Source organism: Coenobita brevimanus, chromosome 21, assembly GCF_032717465.1.
Source record: "Coenobita brevimanus isolate Jiangsu-jjx chromosome 21, ASM3271746v2, whole genome shotgun sequence".
Taxonomy (NCBI): domain Eukaryota; kingdom Metazoa; phylum Arthropoda; class Malacostraca; order Decapoda; family Coenobitidae; genus Coenobita; species Coenobita brevimanus.
This window is the reverse complement of record NC_136974.1, coordinates 2,948,228-2,972,387: the sequence shown is the minus strand read 5'-3', so window position 1 is coordinate 2,972,387 and position 24,160 is coordinate 2,948,228. Positions and strand designations below refer to the sequence as shown.

The following is a 24,160-nucleotide window of genomic DNA, read 5'->3' as shown; positions in this document are numbered from 1 at the left end:
ATCGACAGGCCAAAGGGGCAGCTGTGGCTCAGCTAATCATTTTGAGATTTACCCGAGCACTGGTCTTGTAACATCTATCTTAACCCCTTCCAACGAAACCTGACCGCAAGCAGAGAGAGCAAAACTGGAGGGACCCCAAGGGTAGAATCACACCAGCCGCGAGCCCATAATTATATAGCGCGGCTCGGACTATGGCCTTGACCTTGACCTACTTTCACCAATTTCGAACTAGAAGGAGACTTTCATCTTTACTACACACCTGTAAAATTTTGTGATGATATCTTGAGCGGTTGCGAAATTATCGTGCTAACTGACACACGACTGACAAACTGAAAACAATAGGCTACCAGCTTCGCTATCGCCGCTGGTAACAACTAAACCGGAGAATATTAGCAATAATTTAATTTGACTTAATCACTTAACCAAACCAGATTGAACCTCTTCACGTAGCCTAACTGAGAAGTTTTGACCCCAGATCCCTCCTGCAAGGGATAGCCTACTGTTACAGGGGGAAATAAATACAACTTATTGGTCATGCCTTGGCTAAGGTCCATTATAGCAACTTGAGCAAGCAAGGAATCAACATCTCTGTTCCACTATTTTGCCCTATCATTTTCTTCGACACCCGCATCTCTGTTATTACAAATTTTCGGAGGAAATGGTAGGCCGATAAGAAAAAGTTGCTGCTCCTGATAAGAGGAACCCACATCAAATACAACTGCTTACTGTTTGACCGTGAAAACTAGTCTCATATTGTTAAATTTGGGGGCATTTGAATGAGAAAAACAGTTCCCACTGAAAAGTATTTCCTCGTCATGGCGAATGGACAAACTACATGATGAGAGAGGGAGAGAGAGATTGGATTTTAAACATGCGCGGGCTGCTATTCCGTAATGAATCTTACCCAAAAGACCAAATCATATAATGTAAAAAACGAAAGTAATTGGTCAAAAGTATCAAAATTTTACCATATACACTTAAAGCTGTTGCAGCTGGGTACCTAATATTATATGAATCGATGTGTTTTAAAAAGTTATGACAACTCTCTGTGCTAAAGATTCACCTTAGCATCAGCATGGCCGCACATGTAAACATTGGTCGTAAGAGCCACAAATCATAGAAAATATTGAAGATTCAACGGGAAAGTAAAGATACAGAGTAAGTGGTGAAACTGGCGTTACATATATGCGTTTGGACAAGAAAACACGCTAATGCTGACGATTACAAGATCAGTTTATCACAGGTTGGTGAATATGGGATGAAAATCGGAATAACGAAATATAACAGGTGTAGTTAGGTTCTGTCGAATGTATGGAAGCATACCCTTGAGCGGGGCTTCTCAAGTTTTATATACTCGAAAATCAGTCGTCATATGCCCACTGGGTCATCCGTGCACTGCCATACAAAGCTGAATCGGTTTTCTGGTTATCGTGCCTTTCCTCCAAATCGTGTAACAAGGTTGTTTACTGTACTGTCCTAGCTTTGGCATACACAAAAGTATGCCAAAGTTTGAACAGAAAAAATAACTTTTTTTGGATAAGCCAAGTCTGGTTGTATTTCATTTCCACAGCCTAACTGGGGGAAGCAGCCTAGGTATATATATATAATATATATTATCTTTGCCCAGATTTTTGGTTTACCCACATTGTGACATAAAATAAGTTTGCACATACAGTACTGGTATTCAGTTTTACCACCTTTGTAGAGTTTCATGACTGTGAAGGCTAACCAGTTTCTTGTTTTTCTCCTTTAATAATGCTAAGATTTCCAGATTTTGATGTTTCATTGCAGAGTCCATGCTTTTTTTTTTTTTTTCTGATAATCAAAACACTTCACTTTTCTTGAGACAAAAGCTCATAGCTATCTCTCTATTGCCAGACGCCACAATCCCGTAAGGGGTGGCCATTAGACTTTGAGTTGCTTGTTTTACAGAGAGGGGTACTAACCCTCCACCAACCCACTCGTTGACATATAGGGAGCACGTATGGTTTGGTTATATGGTTACCACCCAGCGATGTAAATAGTTTCTTGGCTACAGGAAACCATTTGGCTTGTCACTCAATGTAAAGCTCAATACTGTAAATATGCAATATATTTACTGTCCCGTACCTTATTAAGCTACTCATTTTCAGTATAAGTGCATCACAGGAAATCTAGGGAAATTTAAACATCAGAAATAAGTATGTTACAAATTAGTTAATTGAAGCTAAGCTTTGAGAGCAGCAATCCCTAAAAAATGTTTGTAATTTTAAACTGAAGCCAGGCTTCCAGACAAAATATTAAACAGAAATGTTGAATGACAGCTTAGGCACTGATATGTGTAGTCCAAGTCTAGAATTGCTGAGATCTTTGAAGTACAGATGGCAAGTGTTTATTCTCAGGAATTACCCAACAAGATTCCTAATCCCACAAATTGGATAATACTGACTTGTATTGTAAGCTTGCTTTCAGAATACTGTTGCTAATTCTATACATTTTACAGAATTCCAGTCAGACAGCTCCAGAGCATCAGGTGGACAATAGCATCCGCAACAGAGAACATCAATTCTCACACACGTATGGAAGGCCAGTGTAAAACTGAGGATGTGGGATTTGTTGTGGACACACAACCATTTACCTCTGTGTGTGAAGGAAAAGCAGAGGTGTTATTTCCCTCTACTCATGATGTTTTCTACAACCCTGTCCAAGAGTTCAATAGGGATCTAAGGTATGGTGTTCAGCCCTGAAGATGTGTCTTATATTGTGCATGCAGCTACTGTACTGGAATATACTTCCATGAATGTAATTTGCCTTGATACCAATGTCTTATACTTTTGTACACACATCATCATCATCATCATCAGCTGTTGAGGTCCACTGCAGGACTGGCCTATCCCTCCCGCAGCAGGGACGATACAGCCAATGTACCTCTGCCTAGTGGCTTAGGCTTTCTGGTAGAGACTGTATGTAGGGTGAGAAGTGCTTGTGAGTGTGATTGTAGTGTTGTAGTGGCTTTGGATGTGTGTGTAGTCTGTGAACCAAGTGTAATCGGCCCGCCTTAAGCCGATTGGGTGCAAGCATACTATTATGCGACACTGGTTCAACCACAGCACCCCTTGTGTCCACCAAAGTAGCAAGTGGCTTGGTGAACACTTCCCAAAGTTTTTACAACGCTGGCAGAAGGCGAACCCCTGCTTACCAGCATGCGAAACGCACACTCTACCACTGTACCACAGAGGCTTCTGTGCACACACACACACATACAATATATATATATATATATTTATAAAATATTTTTTCTTTTAATTTTACTCTGTAAAGAGGATGAGATGGAGGGATGGAGTGGAGAGGTATATGTGAGAGGGGGTGTGTGAGTTAGAAGCAGGACAGTGAAATGGCGGGGGACAGGGCGATGTGGAGGCCATTTGTTTATGGCCACCCCGTACGGGACTGAGGCGTCTGGCAATAGATAGATAGAAAGATTTACTTAATGCCAGTGAACTTTAAGTTGAAAGTACTCGTATTGTGATAGTGGTTTGTTAAGTATACGGTATAAACATTTCCTTTTGTACAGGTTTTGCATGTTGGAATGATGGCATTCCATGATTGTACAATGACCTTTGTACTATTTACCTTTTGTGAGTCAGAGAAGCATACTGTTATTCTGTACTTGTTCACTTTAATGAGGTATAATATTTCCATCTCTCTGTAAGTCTGTATTGAATTCTCATCTATAAAAAGGCATTAACACTAGAGTATGGTGTTAATCACTTATTTGTGCTGTGTTAACGATGCAGGGCAGTAGCATTGTACTCTGAAAAATGGTATGAGGCAAATAGCCTGCAGAAGGGCAGATTTCCATGCTAAGTTAATGTAATTGAACTACATTTATTCGGAGTAGTACACGAAATGTACTGGTAACTTCAGATCACTTGTGTTGGAGTTATTAAAACATACCTCATAGCAGTGTGGGTAATTCACCTCTAGTTAGGTTTAGACTCCTGTAGTATGTTGTCACTCATTACACGATGCCCATATTTTCAAATTTTGACTAATTTTTGTGTTTGGATTATCACCATTACTCCCAGGAAGAACTCTTTTACTTCCCCAGATGCACCTGCAACCTCAAAAAACACCTGAAGAAAAAGCACTAGATGTATGAGAGGAAAGCAAAGATATAATGGAGGATAGAGACTGGAGAGATACCTTTGTAGGCTCATTTTTATGGCACCAGGGAGTCCACCTTTAGTGCAATAAGGATTGTGAGAGATTAAATTATTAGTGGGATGGGACCATTTCACTTGCATGCTGTTGGTAGTTTTCTCACTTCTATACATGGGTCTCTTGATTATTGTAGTTTTTGTTATCTTTGCTAGATGAAAATCTGCACTCCTACCATTACTGCACATTTTTTGACAAAAAATAACTTTGTTATCACACATCTGGGTTGGTTTCTGCCAAAAATGATGGTGCAAAACCTGTGGTTTCTGCTGGCTCTGAGGGATTAAAAGAAGAGTCCCTACTCAAGGAGTTAATCCCAGGTGTTGATCACAAACTCTCCATCCCCAAGCCTCACAACTATTTATCTCAAACCCCTCCCAGGTACAAGTTTCTTCCTTATTTTGCCCTTTTCATCATTTTCCATGAACCTGACCATGCCTATGTGTGGTTCTGATACTGACCATAACAGTATGTGTGTATTTAGTAGGTCTAAATTGTTGTAAAAGGGAAAACTTGGGTTTACAAACAGGGTGCATGGTACCATTTAGGATAAATCCCACAAGTTCTGTGCTTTCGTTATCCAGCACTAGGCCTAGTATCAATTAAGCATGCAAACCAAGAGATCTCTGTATTTTTTTTCTTTCCTTTGGCTCTGGATCCCACAGCAATGTATTCTTAGGTGGGAGGAAAAATAGTCACAATGATGAGATGAATATAATGCTGCTAAGGACATCGTCAATTTCCTACCCATAAATTTTGTACCATATACAATGTGATAGTCTAGGTCTGGGCCCCAATACTTCAAATGGAGTAATATGAGAGTTGAGGAGAGTGTGCTTAGATTGTATGGTCATGTGGAGAAAATGAGTGTGAATGGAATGGTGAAAAGGGTGTATCTGAGTGAGTTTTAAAGTGAGAGGACATGTGGTAGGCCAAGAAGGTGGACAGACATGAAAATAAGTACAGTATGTGAGAAAGGTGTGGAAGTTGATGAGGCTAGGGAGTTGACAGTATTGTATAGGGAAGTGTATAAAAGGTTTTGGCATCCCTTCTTAATCTGAGTCATCAGATTTACTCTGTTGGATAGGTAGATATGAAGCTATGTGTGGACAAGTGTACAGTTGTCTGCAAAAGTTCTGTTGCTCCTCCATTCCAACAGCAGGTCAGACACTATTTTACTGATGGTAGTTAAAAGTAAGTTAGTTAAAAGTAACTGCTTAACTAACCAAACTTAAGAGTTAGGTAAAAGTAACTACTTAACTAACCAAGCAGATTATAGGGACTGCATGCAACTTTGCACAGGGCAATATGATGTTATGGGTTATTGAAGGTCAGGAAGAGGAACAGAACTTTTGCCAGAGACTGTTCTATCAGGCAGAGCCCATCTGGGGGCTTGAATGGTGAGTAAACGCATATGTGACCCATTTCATTGGGCACTCTGTTGATTAGTTCCCCCACTATCATATTCTTTCCCTTTCTGGGCTTCCTGTACCTTACTGCACCCCATCCTGTATGCAGATGGGAAAAAGTGTGATAATGATGATGACATGGGTAACCTGGTGGTGAACTGGTTGAGTACTCAGGTCAAAGGCAATGGTCATGCAATATCACTGCAGTGAAAGTCCTCCAGAGGTGACTGAAGTTTTCCCATCCTGAAAAATCCTAACAGGGGCATAAGCAGGTCTAATACCTATAACTACTGAATTGTGTAGGGTAATAAGGGATTGGCTTTTTTTTTTTAAGCATAGTTTGGTCTTGTACTGCATCCATTACTGTTTTAGACTGTAACAGCTATCCATGAGTCCCTTATATTAGAAAGGAAGGTAATAAGTAATAGATTTTACTTTTCAGCATGACAGTTTTGGATTGCAGCACCTGACACACAGAGTGATTGAAATGTATAGTGGGGAAAAACAAGAATTTGAATAAAATTCCTTGAGACTTCCGTAGAGTGTTATTGTGATTATGACATGTTTTCTGCAATGCCTGAACTAAGCCAGCAAGTGCAGTGCATAAAAGCAAGTTTTGTGGGCCTAGAGCTCATACCTAGTCAAGGACAGATGTTTCCCACTATTTCAACTCTTCATAGTTTTCTCTCATTGCTAAGATCTGTAAGGTGAGAGAAGCTTGGCATGTTTCTTTGTCCAAAAATGATAATCTTTGATGTGATGCATCAGGGAGACCAGTAATGGATGTGTTCGGAGTGTAGTTCGAAGCGTAGACACAGTAGGATAACTTCTGTCCATGACTGTACATTGGGAGCCAAGTGTATTATCTCCAGAGATCATTATATTCTATTATCATTACAGTACTGTAATTTTATTCTAGGTACTGCTAAATTATTTAATTCTTCCTAGACTTCATGGGCTGAATGTATCAAACTTTTAACCTCTGCCTTACATGGGATGTTCTATCTATCTATCTATAGCCCGACGCCCTAATCCCGCAAAGGGTGGCCGCAGACAAAACGCCTCCAAGTCACTCTGTCACCCACCATTTGACTCCCCTCCCCCCAACTCACCCCCCCCTCCCTCATATACCTCTCAACTCCATCCCTCCACCTCATCCTCGGTCTACCCCTCCCTCTCCCTCCCTCCACCTCACCTACATACACCCTCTTAGTCAGTCTTTCATTCTCCATCCTCTCCACATGTCCAAACCACCTCAGTGTATTTCTCCTAATCTTTTCAACCACATCCACATCTACCCCACAACGTTCCTTCACTTCTTCATTCGTCAACCTGTCCCTCCATGTCACTCCACATGCTCCTCTCAAGTAACTCATTTCCACTGCTCTCACTCTTGACTTGTTCCCCTCTTGCAAGGTCCACGCCTCGCTTCCATACGTCAGGGTAGGGATCACAATACCATCATGCAGTGACTTCTTAACTTCCATACTCACCTCCCTATTTCTCATCACTGCTTTCAGTGTGCCAACAACCTTCCTTCCCTGCTGTACCCTTTCACGTACTTCATCCCCCAAAGTTCCATCCTTACTCATCACACTACCCAAGTACTTGAATGCACTCACATTCTCCATATCCTCACCATCCAACCTCACTGCACACTCTGTGACTTCATTCCTCTCAAACACCATAACTTTACTTTTGTTTACATTAACTTTCAGCTTCCTCCTCCTACACACTGTCCCAAATTCATTCACCAAACCTTGCAACTCCCATTCATCTTCACTCAACAATACTGTATCATCAGCAAACAGCAACACCGGAAGCTTCCAAATCTCACCCTCATTCATTAGGGCCACCCCGACATCCACTGCCCTACCTTGTACCTCCTTTACGACCCCATCCATATATATATTAAACAGCCATGGAGACATTACACACCCCTGTTTCAGTCCCACATTGAGATCAAAGAACTCACTCAGCTCTCCATCCACTCGCACCGTAGCCCTAGCTCCCTCGTACATACTCTTCACAGCACTCAACAATTTCCCCTCCACTCCATATATTCTTAATACCTTCCACATACCTTTCCTATCTATTCTGTCATAAGCTTTCTTCACGTCCATGAAGGCAGCGTACACTTTCCTTCCCTTCTCTAGATACTTCTCCACTAAACATCTTAGAACAAATATCTGATCTACACACCCTTTTCCCTTCCTAAATCCCCCTTGTTCTTCTCCAACTAGCTCCTCTGTCATATGCCTAACCCTATCAATGAGTATTCTACCATATATTTTACCAGTCACACTAAGAAGGCAAATACCCCTATGGTTACCACATACTTCTCTCTCCCCTTTTCCTTTGTTCAGAGGAACAATTATACCTGATTTCCAGTCCTCTGGAACCCTTCCCTCTTCCCAAGCCAATCTACACAACTTCCATATCCACTCCACAACAATCTCACCCCCATACCTAAGCATTTCACCACACACTCCATCAATTCCTGGGGCCTTTCCCAGCTTAATCTTCTTCATCGCTTCCACTACTTCCGACCTACTGATCTCTTCCTCCCTCCTCTCATCTCTTCTTCTCCCAGCCATTCCCCAACCACTTATACTCACACTGCTCTCACTCTCTACCTTCAACAAATCCTCAAAGTGCTCCTTCCATCTCCTCAATTTCTCTCTCTTCTCCACCAACAATCTATTATTCCTATCTTTCACTCCCCTACTATTTCCCCTTTCACACTGCCTTACTTTCTTTACCTCCTTCCAAAACAATTTCTTACTCTCCCTCCATTTCACACTCAGATTCCTCCCAAACTCTTCATCCACTTTCTTCTTACTCTCCTTCACCAGTCTCTTAACCTCCCTTCTCCTGCTCACATATACCTCTCTCTTCTCTCTCTCATCTTCTCCCCTACCTCTACTCGCCAACCATTCACCATATGCCTTCTTCTTTTGTTCCACAGCTCGTTTCACCTCATCATTCCACCATGCTGTCCCTTGCACACCCTTGCATCTCCTCCTCACTCCACAAACCACCTCACACGCTGCGCTTATCTCTTCCGTGAATATCTTACATACGTCTTCCACCCCTTCCATCTGCTCTAGCTCATACCTTCCCAATCTTTCTTCCACTATGCTCTTATACTCTGTCCTCTTCTCACTATCTTGCAATTTCTCCACTGGGATGTTAAAGCTGAATATTATAATCTGGTGGCAGCAAGGGACATCATTGCATTTAGCAGGTTGAGGGTGGGATCCCCCCCCCCCCAGTTCAGTGTGAGTTATCTTTTGGTAGCCAGAATACAGTCTTTGTTTTATTATTTTTATTTTTTTAATCTTTGTTTTATTATTTTTATTTTTTTAAATGCTGTATAACCATTACATAAAAATTTCAAACACAGATCAGTCTGTCAAAGTAGTCTGTTTATGAGCAATGTATTAAATGATGAAATAGTGATAACTGAGAGTGTGAGCTCACTGTCTGTTAAGCACTAACAATTAACCAAGCATTATCTTATTTTTTTAAAGTTTGTGGATGGTATCAAGATTTGTACATTGTGTACTTTCTTTTCCGCAGTGTGGCTGTGTTGAGAGTATTTGCCGCAGAATATAAGCAACAGGAGAGGGAAAAGAAGCAGAAAGCTGAGGCAAAAGAAAGAAAAAGACTTCAGAAGGGAGAGACTGTAAAATCTACTGAAGAAAATACCAGTGAAAATTCAGATTCCACATCTCCATCTTGTAATACTACTGCTGCCTGTCTCACTGCATGTGATTCTACCACTGCAGCCTCGCCTCCCATCACTTCTCTAGACACAACCTGTTCTTCACACAACAGCACATCCACTTTGCCTCCAGAAACACCAAGGAACCCCAATCCAAACAATGATAGCAAATATCAAATCCTACCTCCTGGAGTCAGGGATGAAGATGGAATAAGGATTCTTGAGGGTTTGGCAGCATCTGGTTTGAGGTCAATACGATATGCACGTGAAGTTGGTGGTGTAAGAGAAATTGTGGCCAATGATATCTCCAGCCAAGCCCTAGAGTGCATGAGGAGGAACATCCTTCATAACAAAGTGGATGACATTGTGAAACCCAGCCACAATGATGCTAGGTATGCAGCAGTGGTATGTTGTGTCAATAGTATTGTGTGTGTGTCTTATTTATACAGTACAGTAAATCCATGGTATATGTCATCTCTTTATGTTTGCTTTTAGCTCTTAATTCCACTGTATTATCATCATCATTATCATTCTGCTTCATTTTTCCACCACTAGGTATTATGAGATAGGGTTTAGAAAGCAAGAAAACAGAAAAAACATGGTAGTGGGAGAATTAATGAACAGCATAAATTAATCACTATCAAGCCCCAGGATCCTGACTGTACCTCACCAGCACACCTTCCACACATATTTGCTTATTGTCTGTCAAACGTAGTCAATCCAACACCTGTCAAGTCATATATATTTATTATATACAGATTGGGTGATGGATGGAGGGATGGTACCGGTACTTGTGGTAGGTGGGGGCACTCACCATCCACTCACCCGATGTGGTGCTGCCCTCGGGTGACTGCCCTTTTCCTCTCTTCCTTCCTTCCTTCCTCTTCTGTCTTTACTTCCTTCATTCATGGGTGACTTTACACCCTCTTCTGAGTTCTTTCCTTCATTCCTTCCTCTTCTTCTGCCTATGGGTGACTCAACACTGAGTAACAAGCTAAATGGTTTCCTGTACACCAGGAAACCATTTACTATGCTGGGTGGTAACCATATGACCAAATTATGGCGCCTGGTGGTTTAGCGGGCAATTAAGGCACCCCAATCGGATTGAGCCTGTGTAGGGTTATATCCATGGGCTGGCTGGGGTTTATTGCTCACGTAAAGCCACTGAGGGATGAGTGAGGCAGGTAACTCTCATCTTAAATGACAGGACCAACTTGCCTAGCCTCAGGTTCCTACACTTCTCTATGGGGCAACATAGTATTGGATGATGGATGGATGTTTTTTAACACTGCTTTTTCCCAATTTCAGCATGGTAATGTATGAAAATCGTCATCCTGATCGGCGCTTCCATGCCATCGACTTAGACCCTTATGGGTCCCCCCATGCCTTTCTGGACAGTGCTGTCCAGAGTGTGGCAGAAGGGGGTATACTCCTGGTGACCTGCACTGACATGGCTGTCCTTTGTGGTAACTCGCCTGAGACTTGTTATAGCAAGTATGGTGCTGTCTCCTGCCGTGGCAGAGCTTGTCATGAAATGGTTAGTGTAAGGTTTACCTAACATTTACTACTAGGTGGTCAATTTGGCTGCCATAATAATAATTAATTTGGGCTAATTGTACATGCCATTATGCAATGTAGTACAGTATTGTAGATATGTCTGAAACAGTATTGTTGTATGTTGGTGAAATTTAAATAGCTTAACTCTGCCTGTGGAGGGATTTCTCAGAGGCTAAGTATAATAGTCTTATGGTAGTCAAAATAACAATATAGATATCTGACTGAAGTGAATCATGGATATTATGTCTAACCCCTTTAGTTAAGAAATGAGACCTCCTAACATTTATGCCTACAAGGCATTTATCAGGCTGTCATGTGTTGGTCTTTTGATGACATCTCTCCATGCATTGCATTCTTGAGCCAGTTCCCTCTAGTTAGGAGGTCTCCATGCAGGACCTAATCCCAGGTCTTCCTTGGTCTGCCTTTGGTCGTTCTTCCCTCCACATTCACTCGCACGACTCAGCTCTGCCAGTCCCCCTCCCGTCCCTTGTCAGCATGTCCATATCATTTCATCCCACTGGTTAGCATCACTTATCCAATATTTTATGTGTTATATCTGTCTAGTAGCACTCTGCTATCAGTTCTGAGTGAGACCCTGCTCATGTCTCAACATTTCATTTCAATGCATTTTAGTTTGCATGTACAGTATTTTTTTTCTCTCACAAGTCCCACTACCATAACATTGTCAGGACTCTATATTATAATAATACAAATCATAATAGATAGGAACATAAATGTGTAGTCTTAAAGGTAACATGATAGTCAAGCTACGTGTGGGAAAGGAACTGTGTTTGCAGATTTCTATAAGGAATGCCAGATGTGCAATATGCCACTGGAAATGCTACATACACATAGACACACAGGCTTCTAGAACTCTCAGATACATCCAGTACATGTGACACAAGCTATCCTATACAAGAACGGAGGAATTAGACAGGCAGAAGGAGGCAAGCGACAGGGCCGAGAGCTTGTAGAGAGAGAGAGAGAGAGTGAGAAGAGGGGTCTAGCGAGAAGTTGGCTAGCATATCAACGCTCTTGTGTAATACCCTTAGAGTTCAGCTTGACCTTTCCCTTCGAAGATGGTAAAACTACAGTCGAAATCCAGTATCCATTTTTAACTTCTCCTGTCATCGACCACAAGTGAACTGAAGTTGTTTCCTCACAAATCTACTCAATATTACCTCCAGCTCAACTACGACTCGTATATAATCAGTAAGAAGACTAATATAAATATGGACAAAATAAATGCCATGGAAGGAAATATGACACTTTTCCAACACTTCTCAGTAATCATGGAACATACTGACACAATAATACTCCAGTTAGATAACATTAGAGTTCGTTACAGGGCACTCATGCTAGGTATTGCAAATGCTGGTAACGGCAAGATCACTATTAACCTACTTCCAGTTCACGATCTACATCAGATATTTAGTCAAGGCGTACATAAACATGGTTTGAAGCCTTTGTGCTGGGGTAGGGATCTCATGTTATATTATCCATATTTAGAAGCAACTCTAACACCAACATCAGTAATAGTTCATATACCATACACAACTGACGATCTGTTCACAGTTTATCAAATATAGCCCTTCCCTTCTAAGAATAATGACACTTTGTCATCATCAGCATCAACACAGACACCTAACTCATCATGGTCTCTAAGAGACAGGACACTGTCACTTTCGCCAGTGAATCAACGATTGAACGAAAGTGTCGAACATCCTTACATGCTGTTCACCTTTGTCCTGCGTACATTTTCACATTTCAGCCTACTGGAACAGTCCCTTGTGAAATGGCTATCATAAGAAATCATGACATTCATCACCATTGCAACTTCACATTTGCTCCAGATAAACCTATACACCATCAATGCATTGGACACTCACAGTTTTTTTTTTACTTCACTCATAACACATCAGTTTACATAGTTTGTCCAGATATACCACCATCTCATACTTCAGCATCAGGATTATACATAGCACCAGACTACTGTGCTATACTTATATCATCCATGTCCACTTTATCTACCAGCAGTCACTATGCCATCCTCTGTCATACACACAAACATTTCCTTTCCCACACCTAGCTTGAGTATCATGTTACCTTTAAGACTACACATTTATGTTCCTGTCTATTATGATTTGTATTATTATAATATTGATACCATGTTGAGTACACCGCTTCCCGTCCGATCAGCGAAGTTAAGCAACGTTGGGTCTGGTTAGTACTTGGATGGGTGACCGCCTGGGAACACCAGATGCTGTTGGCATAACGTTCTCCCTACGTGTTAAGTGGGGTTGGTGGAGGAGTAGTTCCCCTCCCTATAAAACAATTAACTCTAAGCCTTGGCCACCCCGTTTGGGATACATGGCGTCTGGCAATGATGAGTCCTGACAACATTTCTTATACACATTTTTGTAGAGAATACTTGTGTTAAAGAATGGAGAGTCCCTTCACAGGTAAGAAAGGCAGCAGTTCCCTGAAGAAATGCTTAGAGCACCAATGCAGTACCTACTTTAGAAACTGGACTACTTCCCGTATGGCAACTTTTCATGACATTTGGAACTGTGTGAATGATAGAGTTGACTTGGAGTACGGTAATGTATAATTATCTCTTTTTGAGACTGGTGGTGCTTGGCAGATTGTATCATGCACTTCTTGATACCAGAACATGGTCTGTATTATATTCACTCAATAACTGTCTTAAATTCATTTCTTCATGTCTAATGTGCAATAACTTGTTATCTTCTGCCGAGAGCTCATAACCTTTTTGTAGCATCTTATTTTTATTGTTACAGGCCCTAAGGATTGTACTGCAGAGCCTAGAGTCTCATGCCAATCGTTATGGCCGTTATATCACACCACTGCTATCTCTGAGTGCAGACTTCTATGTTAGAGTTATTGTTCGTGTCCAGTCCAGCAAGCTCAAATGCAAGGAATCATTTACAAAGGTATGTTGAATATGAACAGATGTGGATGGTTTATTTCAGTTTTTTCCTCACTTTCATTGTATTCCAGGATTAATAGGTAGACCATATTTCATCCCAGTATCTTTGTACTATACCACCTCCACTCCATCCACATCATTTGAATTTTCACTACCACCTGCACGACCTCAGGGTAAGTAAACATGCAGACCTTCATCAGTTTGCATTGCTAGTATTGGTTTCACCATTTTTTTTTTTTTAGGAAGAAGGAACCAAAGGCAACGAGCCCACAAAACTGTTCCTTCCAAGAGAAAGACAAAATACAAGAGAGAGCCAAATTCAAGATCCGATCATTCTGAGATGCCTGGACACACTGCGTTTGAAAGACTGGAGATCATAGCAAGCAAGAAATACAGACAGAGGGAGACAGTTTCAGAGTTGACCTGTTGCATAAATAAAGGATTGGAAGTAACGGTTAACTCTTGCATTAGAGAGTTGGACAGAAAAGGGATGAGAGATTGCTGCTAGACCGGTGCTACGCGCACGTCGTAAAGGTGGAGGAATGCATGCAGACAGTTCAGAGGAGCAGTGACCATTGAAGAAGCGATAGAAAAGAGATAAAGATGCAACAGTACAGCAAAGAGACAGAGGTTGAAGGGAGTCAGTAAGAGGAGGAGAGTTAATGAGGCAAAAAGCCTTTGACTCCACCCTATTGAGAGGAGCTGTATGTGGGGAGCCTCCTCACACATGAGATTTGTACTCCATGCAGGGGCAGATAAAACCCCTGTATAGAGTCAACAGTTGTGCAGGGGTAAAGAAGGAATGGAGTCGGCCTAGCACACCCCACTTTTGTAAACATAACTGTAAAGTTAGCTGAAATTTATTGGTAACGGTTTATTAGTCCCCTACTGGTCAAAACGGTTGGGGACTATAGGTTTGCATGGTGTAGTCAGTACATCCATCAGTCCGTCTGCAATTTCGTATCCACTCTGTAACTTCCACATGCATGGACAAATTTTGATATATCTTCACACAGTTGTTCCCTCTATCATGATGGAGTGTTGCACACAACAACCAGCCATTTACTCCCAAGGTCAAGGTCACACTTGGGGCTCAACAAGGTTGGGTGCTGTCATACCCACATTGTATACCGTATTTGCTGGTGTATAAGGCCAACCAGTGTATAAGACTACTCCCAATATTTCCATACAAAATGTGGGTTTAGAGGTATACTCTGTGCATAAGACGAACCCTAACTCCTTAAACACTGGGAGCGTGCTGCCCCAGTAATCCCAGTCCTTTATCACTCCCCACTGACCAGTGTAGTGATACTATTAACATGTTGCTATAGTAGCCGCAGCGAGAAATGAACGCTGTGGTGGGGCAGCCGGGATGACCGGGGATTCCCCCACTGTTGCCATATCCACATGTCACCGACCATAGAGGTAGGATGTCACCGACCATCGGCCACCGCTGCAGCCCCGCTCCATGATCCTTACCCTGTGTCTCTGGCTTTCTCTTTCTCTCTCGGTTTCTATATAAACTGGTGTATTTCCGAAACTAATTATGAAATTATTATGACTTTTGTTCCACACCACCACTGAGGTAAAAATCAAGGAGAGTTTTCTGTATAAAGGTTTCCCCCCCCTCCTAAATGTGGCATATGAGCGGGGGAGTGCGGCCTTGCCGATACCTCCGCCTGACCTATAATTATACACTCGCCAGAACTGACATGCCCTCAGACAAGGGGGGGGGGAAACCTTTATACAGAAAACTCTCCTTGATTTTTACCTCAGTGGTGGTGTGGAACAAAAGTCATAATAATTTCATAATTAGTTTCGGAAATACACCAGTTTATATAGAAACCGAGAGAGAAAGAGAAAGCCAGAGACACAGGGTAAGGATCATGGAGCGGGGCTGCAGCGGTGGCCGATGGTCGGTGACATCCTACCTCTATGGTCGGTGACATGTGGATATGGCAACAGTGGGGGAATCCCAGGTCATCCCGCCTGCCCCACCACAGCGTTCATTTCTCGCTGCGGCTACTATAAGCAACACACCCTTTGGCAAGGTTTTGCTTTAAATCAGCTTCTTCTATGGATTTTATAGGCTATCTAGGCTGCATGTGCCACCTCCGATATCAAAATGGGTTATACATTTTCAGGTAATATTCAAGTATAAACTCATACTCTATTAAAAACTTAAAACCATGTTACCATGAGTTTTATAAAGTACTGTAGGTTAAGGGAAAGTTACATTTTATGAAAGTCATCACATCAACTGTCAGTGATTAAAACCTTCAAAATCAGTATCATCCACATCTGACATCATCAGTTCATAACTTCTATCTATTGCCAGACGCCTCAATCCCGTTTGGGGTGGCCACAAACAAATCGCCTCCAAGTCACCCTGTCCCCCGCCATTTCACTGCCCTGCTCCCAACTCACACCCCCCTCTCTCATATACCTCTCCACCCCATCCCTCCATCTCATCCTCGGCCTCCCCCTCCCTCTTCCCCCCTCCACCTCACTCACATACACTCTCTTCGTCAGTCTTTCACCCTCCATCCTCTCCACATGGCCAGACCACCTCAGTGTGTTCCTCATAACGCTTCCTATCACATCCACATCCACACCACAGCGCTCCTTTTTATCCTCATTCGTCAGCCTGTCTCTCCACGTGACTCCACAGGCTCCTCTTAAATAACTCATTTCCACTGCTCTCACTCTTGACTTGTGTCCTTCCAACAATGTCCAAGCTTCACTTCCGTACGTTAGAGTTAGTGTCACAATACTGTCATGTAGTAACTTTTTCACTTCCATGCTCACTTCTCTGTTTCTTATCACTGCTTTCAAGGAACCAGCAACCTTTCTTCCCTGCTGTACCCTTTCAAGCACTTCACCCTCCAAACCTCCATCCTTACTCACCACACTACCCAAATACTTAAACGTACTCACATTTTCCAATTCCTCACCATCTAACCTCACTGTACATTCACTAACTTCACCTCTCTCAAGGACCATCACTTTACTCTTCCCTACATTCACCTTTAGGTTCCGTTTCTTACACACTCTCTCAAACTCATCCACCAAGCCTTGCAGCTCCCCTTCGTCTTCACTCAACAACACAGTATCATCTGCAAACAACAGTACAGGGAGTTTCCAAACACTATCCTCTCTCACCAGGGCCACTCCAACATCCACTACCCTACCTTGTACCTCTTTTATTACCCCATCCATGTACAGATTGAACAACCATGGAGACATGACACATCCCTGTTTCAAACCAACTTTCAAAGAGAAAAATTCACTTAGTTCACCATCCACACGCACTGCAGCCTTCGCACCATCGTACATACTCTTCACAGCATGCAACAACTTCCCATCTACTCCATATATTCTTAACACTTTCCACAATCCTTGTCTATCCACCCTGTCATATGCTTTCTCCAAATCCTTGAAAGCCGCATACAACTTCTTTCCCTTCTCTAGAAACTTTTCCACTAAAGATCTAAGAATGAATATCTGATCTACACAACCTCTTCCCTTCCTAAAGCCTCCCTGTTCTTCTCCAACTAATTTCTCTGTTCTTTCTCTAACTCTGTCTATAAGTATCCTACCATACACTTTTCCTATTATACTAAGAAGACAAATGCCCCTATGATTACCACACACTTCTTTTTCCCCTTTTCCTTTGTACAAGGGAATAATTATACCTGACTTCCAATTCTCCGGGACTCTACCTTCCTCCCAGGCCAATCTGCACATCTTCCACGTCCATTTTACTACTATCTCTCCCCCATGCTTCAGCATTTCACCACACACTCTATCAATTCCTGGGGCTTTCCCCGATTTAACTTTCTTCATTGCTTCCACAACTTCTATCCTACTGATTTCTTCCTGTCTTCTCACCTCCCTCCTTCTCCCAGCCATTCCCCAGCCACTTATACTCGCATTACTTCCATCCTCTACGTTCAACAATTCCTTAAAGTGTTCTCTCCATCTGCTCACTTTTTCTCCCTTCTCCACTAGTAATCTACCATTTTTATCTTTCACTCCCCTGCTAACTTCACTTCCACCCTGTCTTACTCTTTTCACTTCTCTCCAGAACATTTTCTTACAGTCCCTCCACTTTACACTCAAATTCCTTCCAAATTCCTCATCCACTCTCTTCTTACTCTCTCTTACTAATCTTTTCACCTCTCTCTTCCTTTCCACATATAACTCTCTCTTCCGCCTCTCAACTTCTTCCACGCCCCTATTTCTCATCCATTCATTGTATGCTTTCTTCTTTTGTGCCACAACCTGTTTCACCTCTTCAGTCCACCACGCTGTTCCTTGCACCCCCCTCCGTCTTCTCTTCCTTCCACACACCACATCACATGCTGCACATATTTCTTCTGTAAATATCTTACACACACCTTCCACGTCTCCCATCTGCTCCAATTCATATTTGCCCAATCGTTCCTCCACTTCTCTCTTATACTCTGCCTTTTTCTCATCCTCTTGTAACCTTTCCACTCTTCATCCTGCGTTAAAGTTTGCAGGTCTTCGTCAGAAGGATCATTTCTGAATTAACCCTTAGACCTACTGATGACGGGCTGGCCCGTCATGCATTTGTCAACTTCTGACCTTAGAATGACGAGTTTGCCCGTCATCTGATGTAATCTCTAAGGAAATATTTTCGGAGTCATCATTTTTGTTGGATGATGGGTAAAAGTGGGCAGAGCTATGCCTGCCAAGCTAGTGCATGCGTGGTCACTTGTTTTCCTCCGCTCAGTGTTGTGTGAGGTTGCTCACAGATTGGATATACTCCTCTTGATCTCCCACAGAAAGTGCCTATTTCTCAGGATCTATTGCATTTTTTTCCCAGAAAATTTTTGTGAATGTAGTTGAAAGTGAGTGTGTGAAGGTTAGCAAAATGCCAAAGGAAAAGAGGTTGTTATTTAAAGGCAAAGGTCCTGCTAATATTTGTTGTGAGGAAGAGCCTGTCACCTGGTCTGAAAGCTCTTGAGCGAGAGTTATGTGCCACGGCCAAATTTACGCGCAACCCCCGATGTGAAAGAGTTAAAAGGTTTAGCTTCGGCACTGGCCTCCTCTTCCTCATTTGCCCACAAAATGTCATCTTCTCTGCCATCCACTGAACTGGATATTCCTTATTTCTTGAAAGAGTTGATGACTGTTTCCACAGAAATATTCATTCCATGCCTTGATAATAAAATCACAGCTCATCCAGACCTGAAGCACGCATATTCCGACCACTTGTATACAACTTTTTACCACTGGTCATTCACTCATTCCATTGCTCATGGATGCAGTCTTTGAAGGTTTATTCAGACAGACATCAAATGGTTATAGGACTGAAGTTAATCCACCAGGAATAACAGCAATGTCACTGTTGTTTATCACTGTTGGTAATGAACCCTGCTTCAGATCTGGCAACCCTGCACTGAGTGGTTATTTGTAAACAACCCAACCAATCACACCTGAGACACATGATGGTGTTCATGGCATGGGTTCAAGAGGTTATTCATTTTGCTTATGTCCTCAAGGCCGTATCCATGGAGATATTTTTGATAAAAGTTTGCCTTCATATAGAAAACAAGTTGTTTGATGATGATGTTCATAATTTCAACAGTTTTTGACAGCATATGTACTATATTCAGGGAAACAAGGGTCAAGATGAGTGTTTAGCGATGTTCCCTATCAAGCCTATGGATCCCATAACCACAGGATGTAGAGGTTAGGATTTTGTACCTGGTGTTTAGGACAATCCCCAAATTTGGACATTTTTTTAATGAGGTTCCAGAGTCGCCCTATACACCGGCAGATACGGTACACAGAAAATATGTATAGTTATCATCCATGAGGGGACTTAGTATTGCATGGTAATACTTTATTCGCATGTTTATATTTGATTGTGCACTGAGTGAAATGTACAATTGGCTCTTATTATTTGCAAGTACCTGTAAGTACAGGCTGCATTCACACAGCTGTAGCTAATTCACACAGTTGTGATCTTTCTTAACCCCTACACGCTGGGGGTTTTCCAATGTCGCATGCTCCTCCCTAGGGGGGATTTCGTGATTTTGGAAAAAATACTCTTATTTCAAAGCCTAATATCTGCCAAACTTTATCAGCTGGAGGAAAAAGTAAAGATACATAAGACTCACCAACTCTTCCTCTTTCAAATGAAAGTATCCCCACATCTCCAGGTGGTCCCATCGATGAGTAAGGATAAGTTAAATTTCAAAGGGTGGCAGGAAGACGCTTGCAGCTACAGGTAGGTCTTGTTATACGACCACTCGATATACGAAAAACCTGATAGTATGACCTAGGTAAATTAGGGACTATATTCGTTATACGATCTTGAAAATCCAATGATATTACATTTAGTCTGGGATGAGGTGGGAGGAGTCTAACTCAGTCATCCCAGCAAATGGAGTCATCGTCATTTTCTCTCAACCTCAGATAGAAATAGTGGGACTGCTTAGCTGCAGCTTTGCCAGACGTGCGATAATTATCGCAAAATGCGATATTTTGGCACACTTTACGATATGCGATAGCACGCATGTGATAATGTGATAACTTTCATAATTTCATAATCTGAAAAATAAATCAGGGATTGCAAAATTAACAAGTCTTACTGTAAGACTGGTACAACAATAGGATTTAGACTCTTACGATAACCAGTATTATAATCTGGTAGGTACTTAACAGTTAAACAGATTCAATAATGTTAATTAATCACTCCACATATATTAATTTCACAGTAATTAACTGATTTATGTGAAGAAATGCCTTTGTTTATGAGTTTGATAATTTTGATCAAAAAGCGTTAATTTTAACATGCCGGGTACGATAATATGGGTTTGGGAATCTGGCAACGCTGCTCAGCTGGCAACCGGAAGCTTCCCACCTCCAACACAACATTACCACATACAGATGACTGTTATGCATGTTTTATGTGTTTAATTAATGTGCAGTCATGTTATTTGCATACTGTTTGCTCTTTCAGGTTGCTTTCTCTACAGTTCAGTAATATAGATATGTTGGTTGTGTTTGGTATCGTATATTTTAGCTTGAAAACTTGCCTTTGATGGGGTCCTTGAACCCAACCAGAATTTTACCATTAGTTATGTGCTTCATTATGAGAATACATTATATGACTATGCCAAATGGAACCTAACTGCTCGTATCTTTGGGACCTCCCTGTATACACGTCAACTGGCATTGCTCCACACCCAAAATTGTGACGACTACACGTCAACCAGCACGTAGGGGTTAAACCGACCTTACTTTTCTTATAACATTGCCTCCACACTCTAGCTACCCTTTGCATTATGCACCAGTATTTAGACTGAGTTTGTTTAAGGCCATAAAAGAAGATATTTCAAGATACTAGAGGGAGCATATGACTTACACATATATACACTAACATGAAGAGAATGGCTGATTTCCTTTGTGTGGTGTGATGGTTGTGTTCCAAGGCCTAAGGCAAAGGTTAATGGACCTCATTGTCTCAGATTCCTGCTGAAAGGCCTTAAAATCAGCCTCACACTACTAAGACATACTGGTTGCCTTGACAGCATATCTTTTGGAAAACAAACAGACATGCAGGCTGGCAGACATGTAGATAGATAGAGAATCAAGCAGACCTGTACATCAGAAAAGTCGTTGATGGACATAACAGTGAATATGTAATACTGCATCAGGTGAAGAATGAGAACTTGTTGTATATGATAGATTTAGGAGAATGAGAGAATAATTCTTTAAATGTTATCATAAGCAAAATTTTAGGAATATTTTGGGGACTGATTAAAAAAAATAAATAAGCATTTTTGCAGTTAAAGACATGCATGGAAAATGATGGTTCCAAGGTTAAAATTGCATATTGTACAGATTGAGTACTAATAAATTATGTTCAGTTATGTGAAAGAAATGTTTTGTTATCTTTTTCATTTAGAGAGAGGAAAAAAAAGGGGGGAGGGGGGATGCCTTTACAAGCACTATGTATATGGTAAGCATCTTATCACCAGAGAAGAATATCAAAAGATAAGGATACCGGTACCTTTTACATGCAATTTACAGAGCTTTACGGTACCATTGTAATCATCCAGCAGTATTTTCAGAGGTTTTTGGGCCGACAGGTTTGAAATAAAAAGTCTCCCTGAACCATTTCCTCTTGAGAGTCCTGAGGAAATACCTTTAAGTGTTGCTAATGCAATGCCAGAGTATTGTATTTGTAGTAGGAGAAGTCTCCTGAGATAAAGAGGTTAAAACTTGGTTTACTGTAAGGTACAGTATTTTACTGTAATATGACAGAGTTAGCAAAAAAGTTTACACCAGTATGGTACTGTAAATTGTTAAAATGAAAATGAAAAACTTTATATTCACTAGTGTATTTTAATACTGATATAAATACAGTATTTGTTTAGATGTTAACTGCATGTGTTACCGGCAGGTGTCTTGGGTGTACCAGTGTGTTGGTTGTGAGACAAGTACCCTTCTGCCACTAGGGCGGATCCTCGTCAATGGCCGTAGCATTAAATATCAGCTGTCTAATGGTCCCCCTGTAATCGAGTCTTGTGTCCATTGTGGCCACAAACATCAGATAGCTGGGCCAATCTGGTCAGCACCTATCCATGACCGTGAGTTCCTGGGCAAGATCAAGTCATCACTGGTGGAGGATGACTTTGTGACTTACCGACGACTTTATGGAATGCTGACAATGTTAGAAGAAGAACTGGAAGATGTTCCACTGTACTATGTGCTAGACAAACTGTGTAGTGTGGCTGGCATTAACCTGTGTAAGATGGTACAGTTTAGATCAGCTCTTCTCAATGCTGGCTATAGAGTGTCTATGTCCCATGCTGCCAAGGCCTCCGTTAAAACAGATGCCCCAGCTAGCTTCATATGGGATGTCGTGCGTGCCTGGGAGAAACTACACCCAGCAAACAAGGAACGAATGTCTGATGACCGTCCTGGGAAAAGGATCCTTGCACGGGAGTCACAGAGTGAAGTTAACTTTGAACTTCATCCTGATGCAGATCCTAAATCAAGAAAACATGACTTGCTAAGATTCCAGCAGAACCCTGAGCGAAACTGGGGCCCCAAATCACGCGCCCGTACTAGTCTATTCCATGGAGACCAGGAAGAAAAGCGGACCAGGCATCAAGGAAAGAAGAGAAAACTACCTAATGGAAGTACTGGAGCCCCAAACAAAGTTGTGAAAGAAGTGGACAATGAGAGTGTAGGGGAAACAACACTGAAATCATAATTGTAATGCACGGGATTACTACCGTACATATCTGCTTTCTCAGTAACAAAGACAGTCTAAGACATAAAGCATTTGCATATTTAAGACAAGTAAGTGAATATTATTTTTACAAGATTTTACAGATTTTATATTTAAACATTACATAGTATCTATTGATACTGTAGACATATGATTTAATATTATTGTACATAGTAACTGAAATTTATTTCTCACTCTTGCCATTCATTCTGGCACATAAAGGAAGGTGATACAGCCACTGTTTCACACAAAACTACAATGGAAGTGAAGGACCCATCTGAACACAGCCATCTGTTAGGGGGAGATGTCCTGTAACTTTATAGTGCTTCTAAATGTTTTAAGAACTATTTGTAAAGTTTCATTCTGACACTGACTGTGAGTGTATGGACAAGTCAGAGTCAAGGTTGTGTTGTCATGGACAACTCACGAATAACTCCTTGCAGTGCTTAAATTCATTATTCAGTGTTAGAGACGTAACGTGTGGTTGTCTCGTGGCTGATTGTTGAGAGGGAGGGTGACCTTTGGTATGAGGTGCTTGCTGCGTAAACAAAGGTTTTTAGAAAGATGAATTGGTAGGGTGCAAGTTATTGTGCAAGTCAGGAGAGACTTTGGCTTCAGCTTCTCCATGCATTGTATCCAATGTCAGAATTTACACACTTTAAGAAGTCTGCATAACTTCAAGTCTACACCACCTCTCCTAGCTGATGAATATATTGCAATGAATCCTTCATTTTCACTGTAGTTTTGTTTGGTGCATGGTGTCAGTGGCTAAATCACTTTCCTTTAGCTGCTTCCACAACCTCATGGGAAAAAAAAAAGGGCTATGCAAAACCCGACTGATATACTTGTGATAATGAATTATTTCTTTAAGTTAATCAGCAAGAAATAAATGCTATATCATATATCAGGAAATAACTGTTATAAGTGCCTGTGTAAAAAATAGGAAATATATTTTATGCCACAGCTTTCTCAGATTCATAGTTTTGTTTTTCATGCAAGGTATTATTGTGTCACAGTATGACTAAAGCACTAATACAGGT

General features: G+C 41.5%; 1 protein-coding gene and 1 pseudogene across 2 annotated transcripts; both read left to right on the top strand.

The window, feature by feature from the left end:
• The first annotated feature begins 1,109 nt into the window (after positions 1-1,109).
• On the top strand, positions 1,110-23,951 carry LOC145392237 (tRNA (guanine(26)-N(2))-dimethyltransferase-like). Of its 2 annotated transcripts, none has more exons than XM_080266700.1 (6): positions 1,110-1,243; positions 2,483-2,707; positions 9,192-9,728; positions 10,645-10,873; positions 13,695-13,847; positions 22,287-23,951. In XM_080266700.1, the coding sequence occupies exons 1-6, from the start codon at positions 1,212-1,214 to the stop codon at positions 23,100-23,102; spliced, it is 1,992 nt and encodes a 663-aa protein (XP_080122826.1). In that variant the 5' UTR covers positions 1,110-1,211; the 3' UTR covers positions 23,103-23,951. The 2 variants fall into 2 exon arrangements, with proteins under 2 accessions (XP_080122826.1, XP_080122827.1); XM_080266701.1 differs by having other exon boundaries at positions 1,125-1,158.
• Positions 13,047-13,165, top strand: LOC145392314 (5S ribosomal RNA; annotated as a pseudogene).
• Positions 23,952-24,160: the final 209 nt, after the last annotated feature.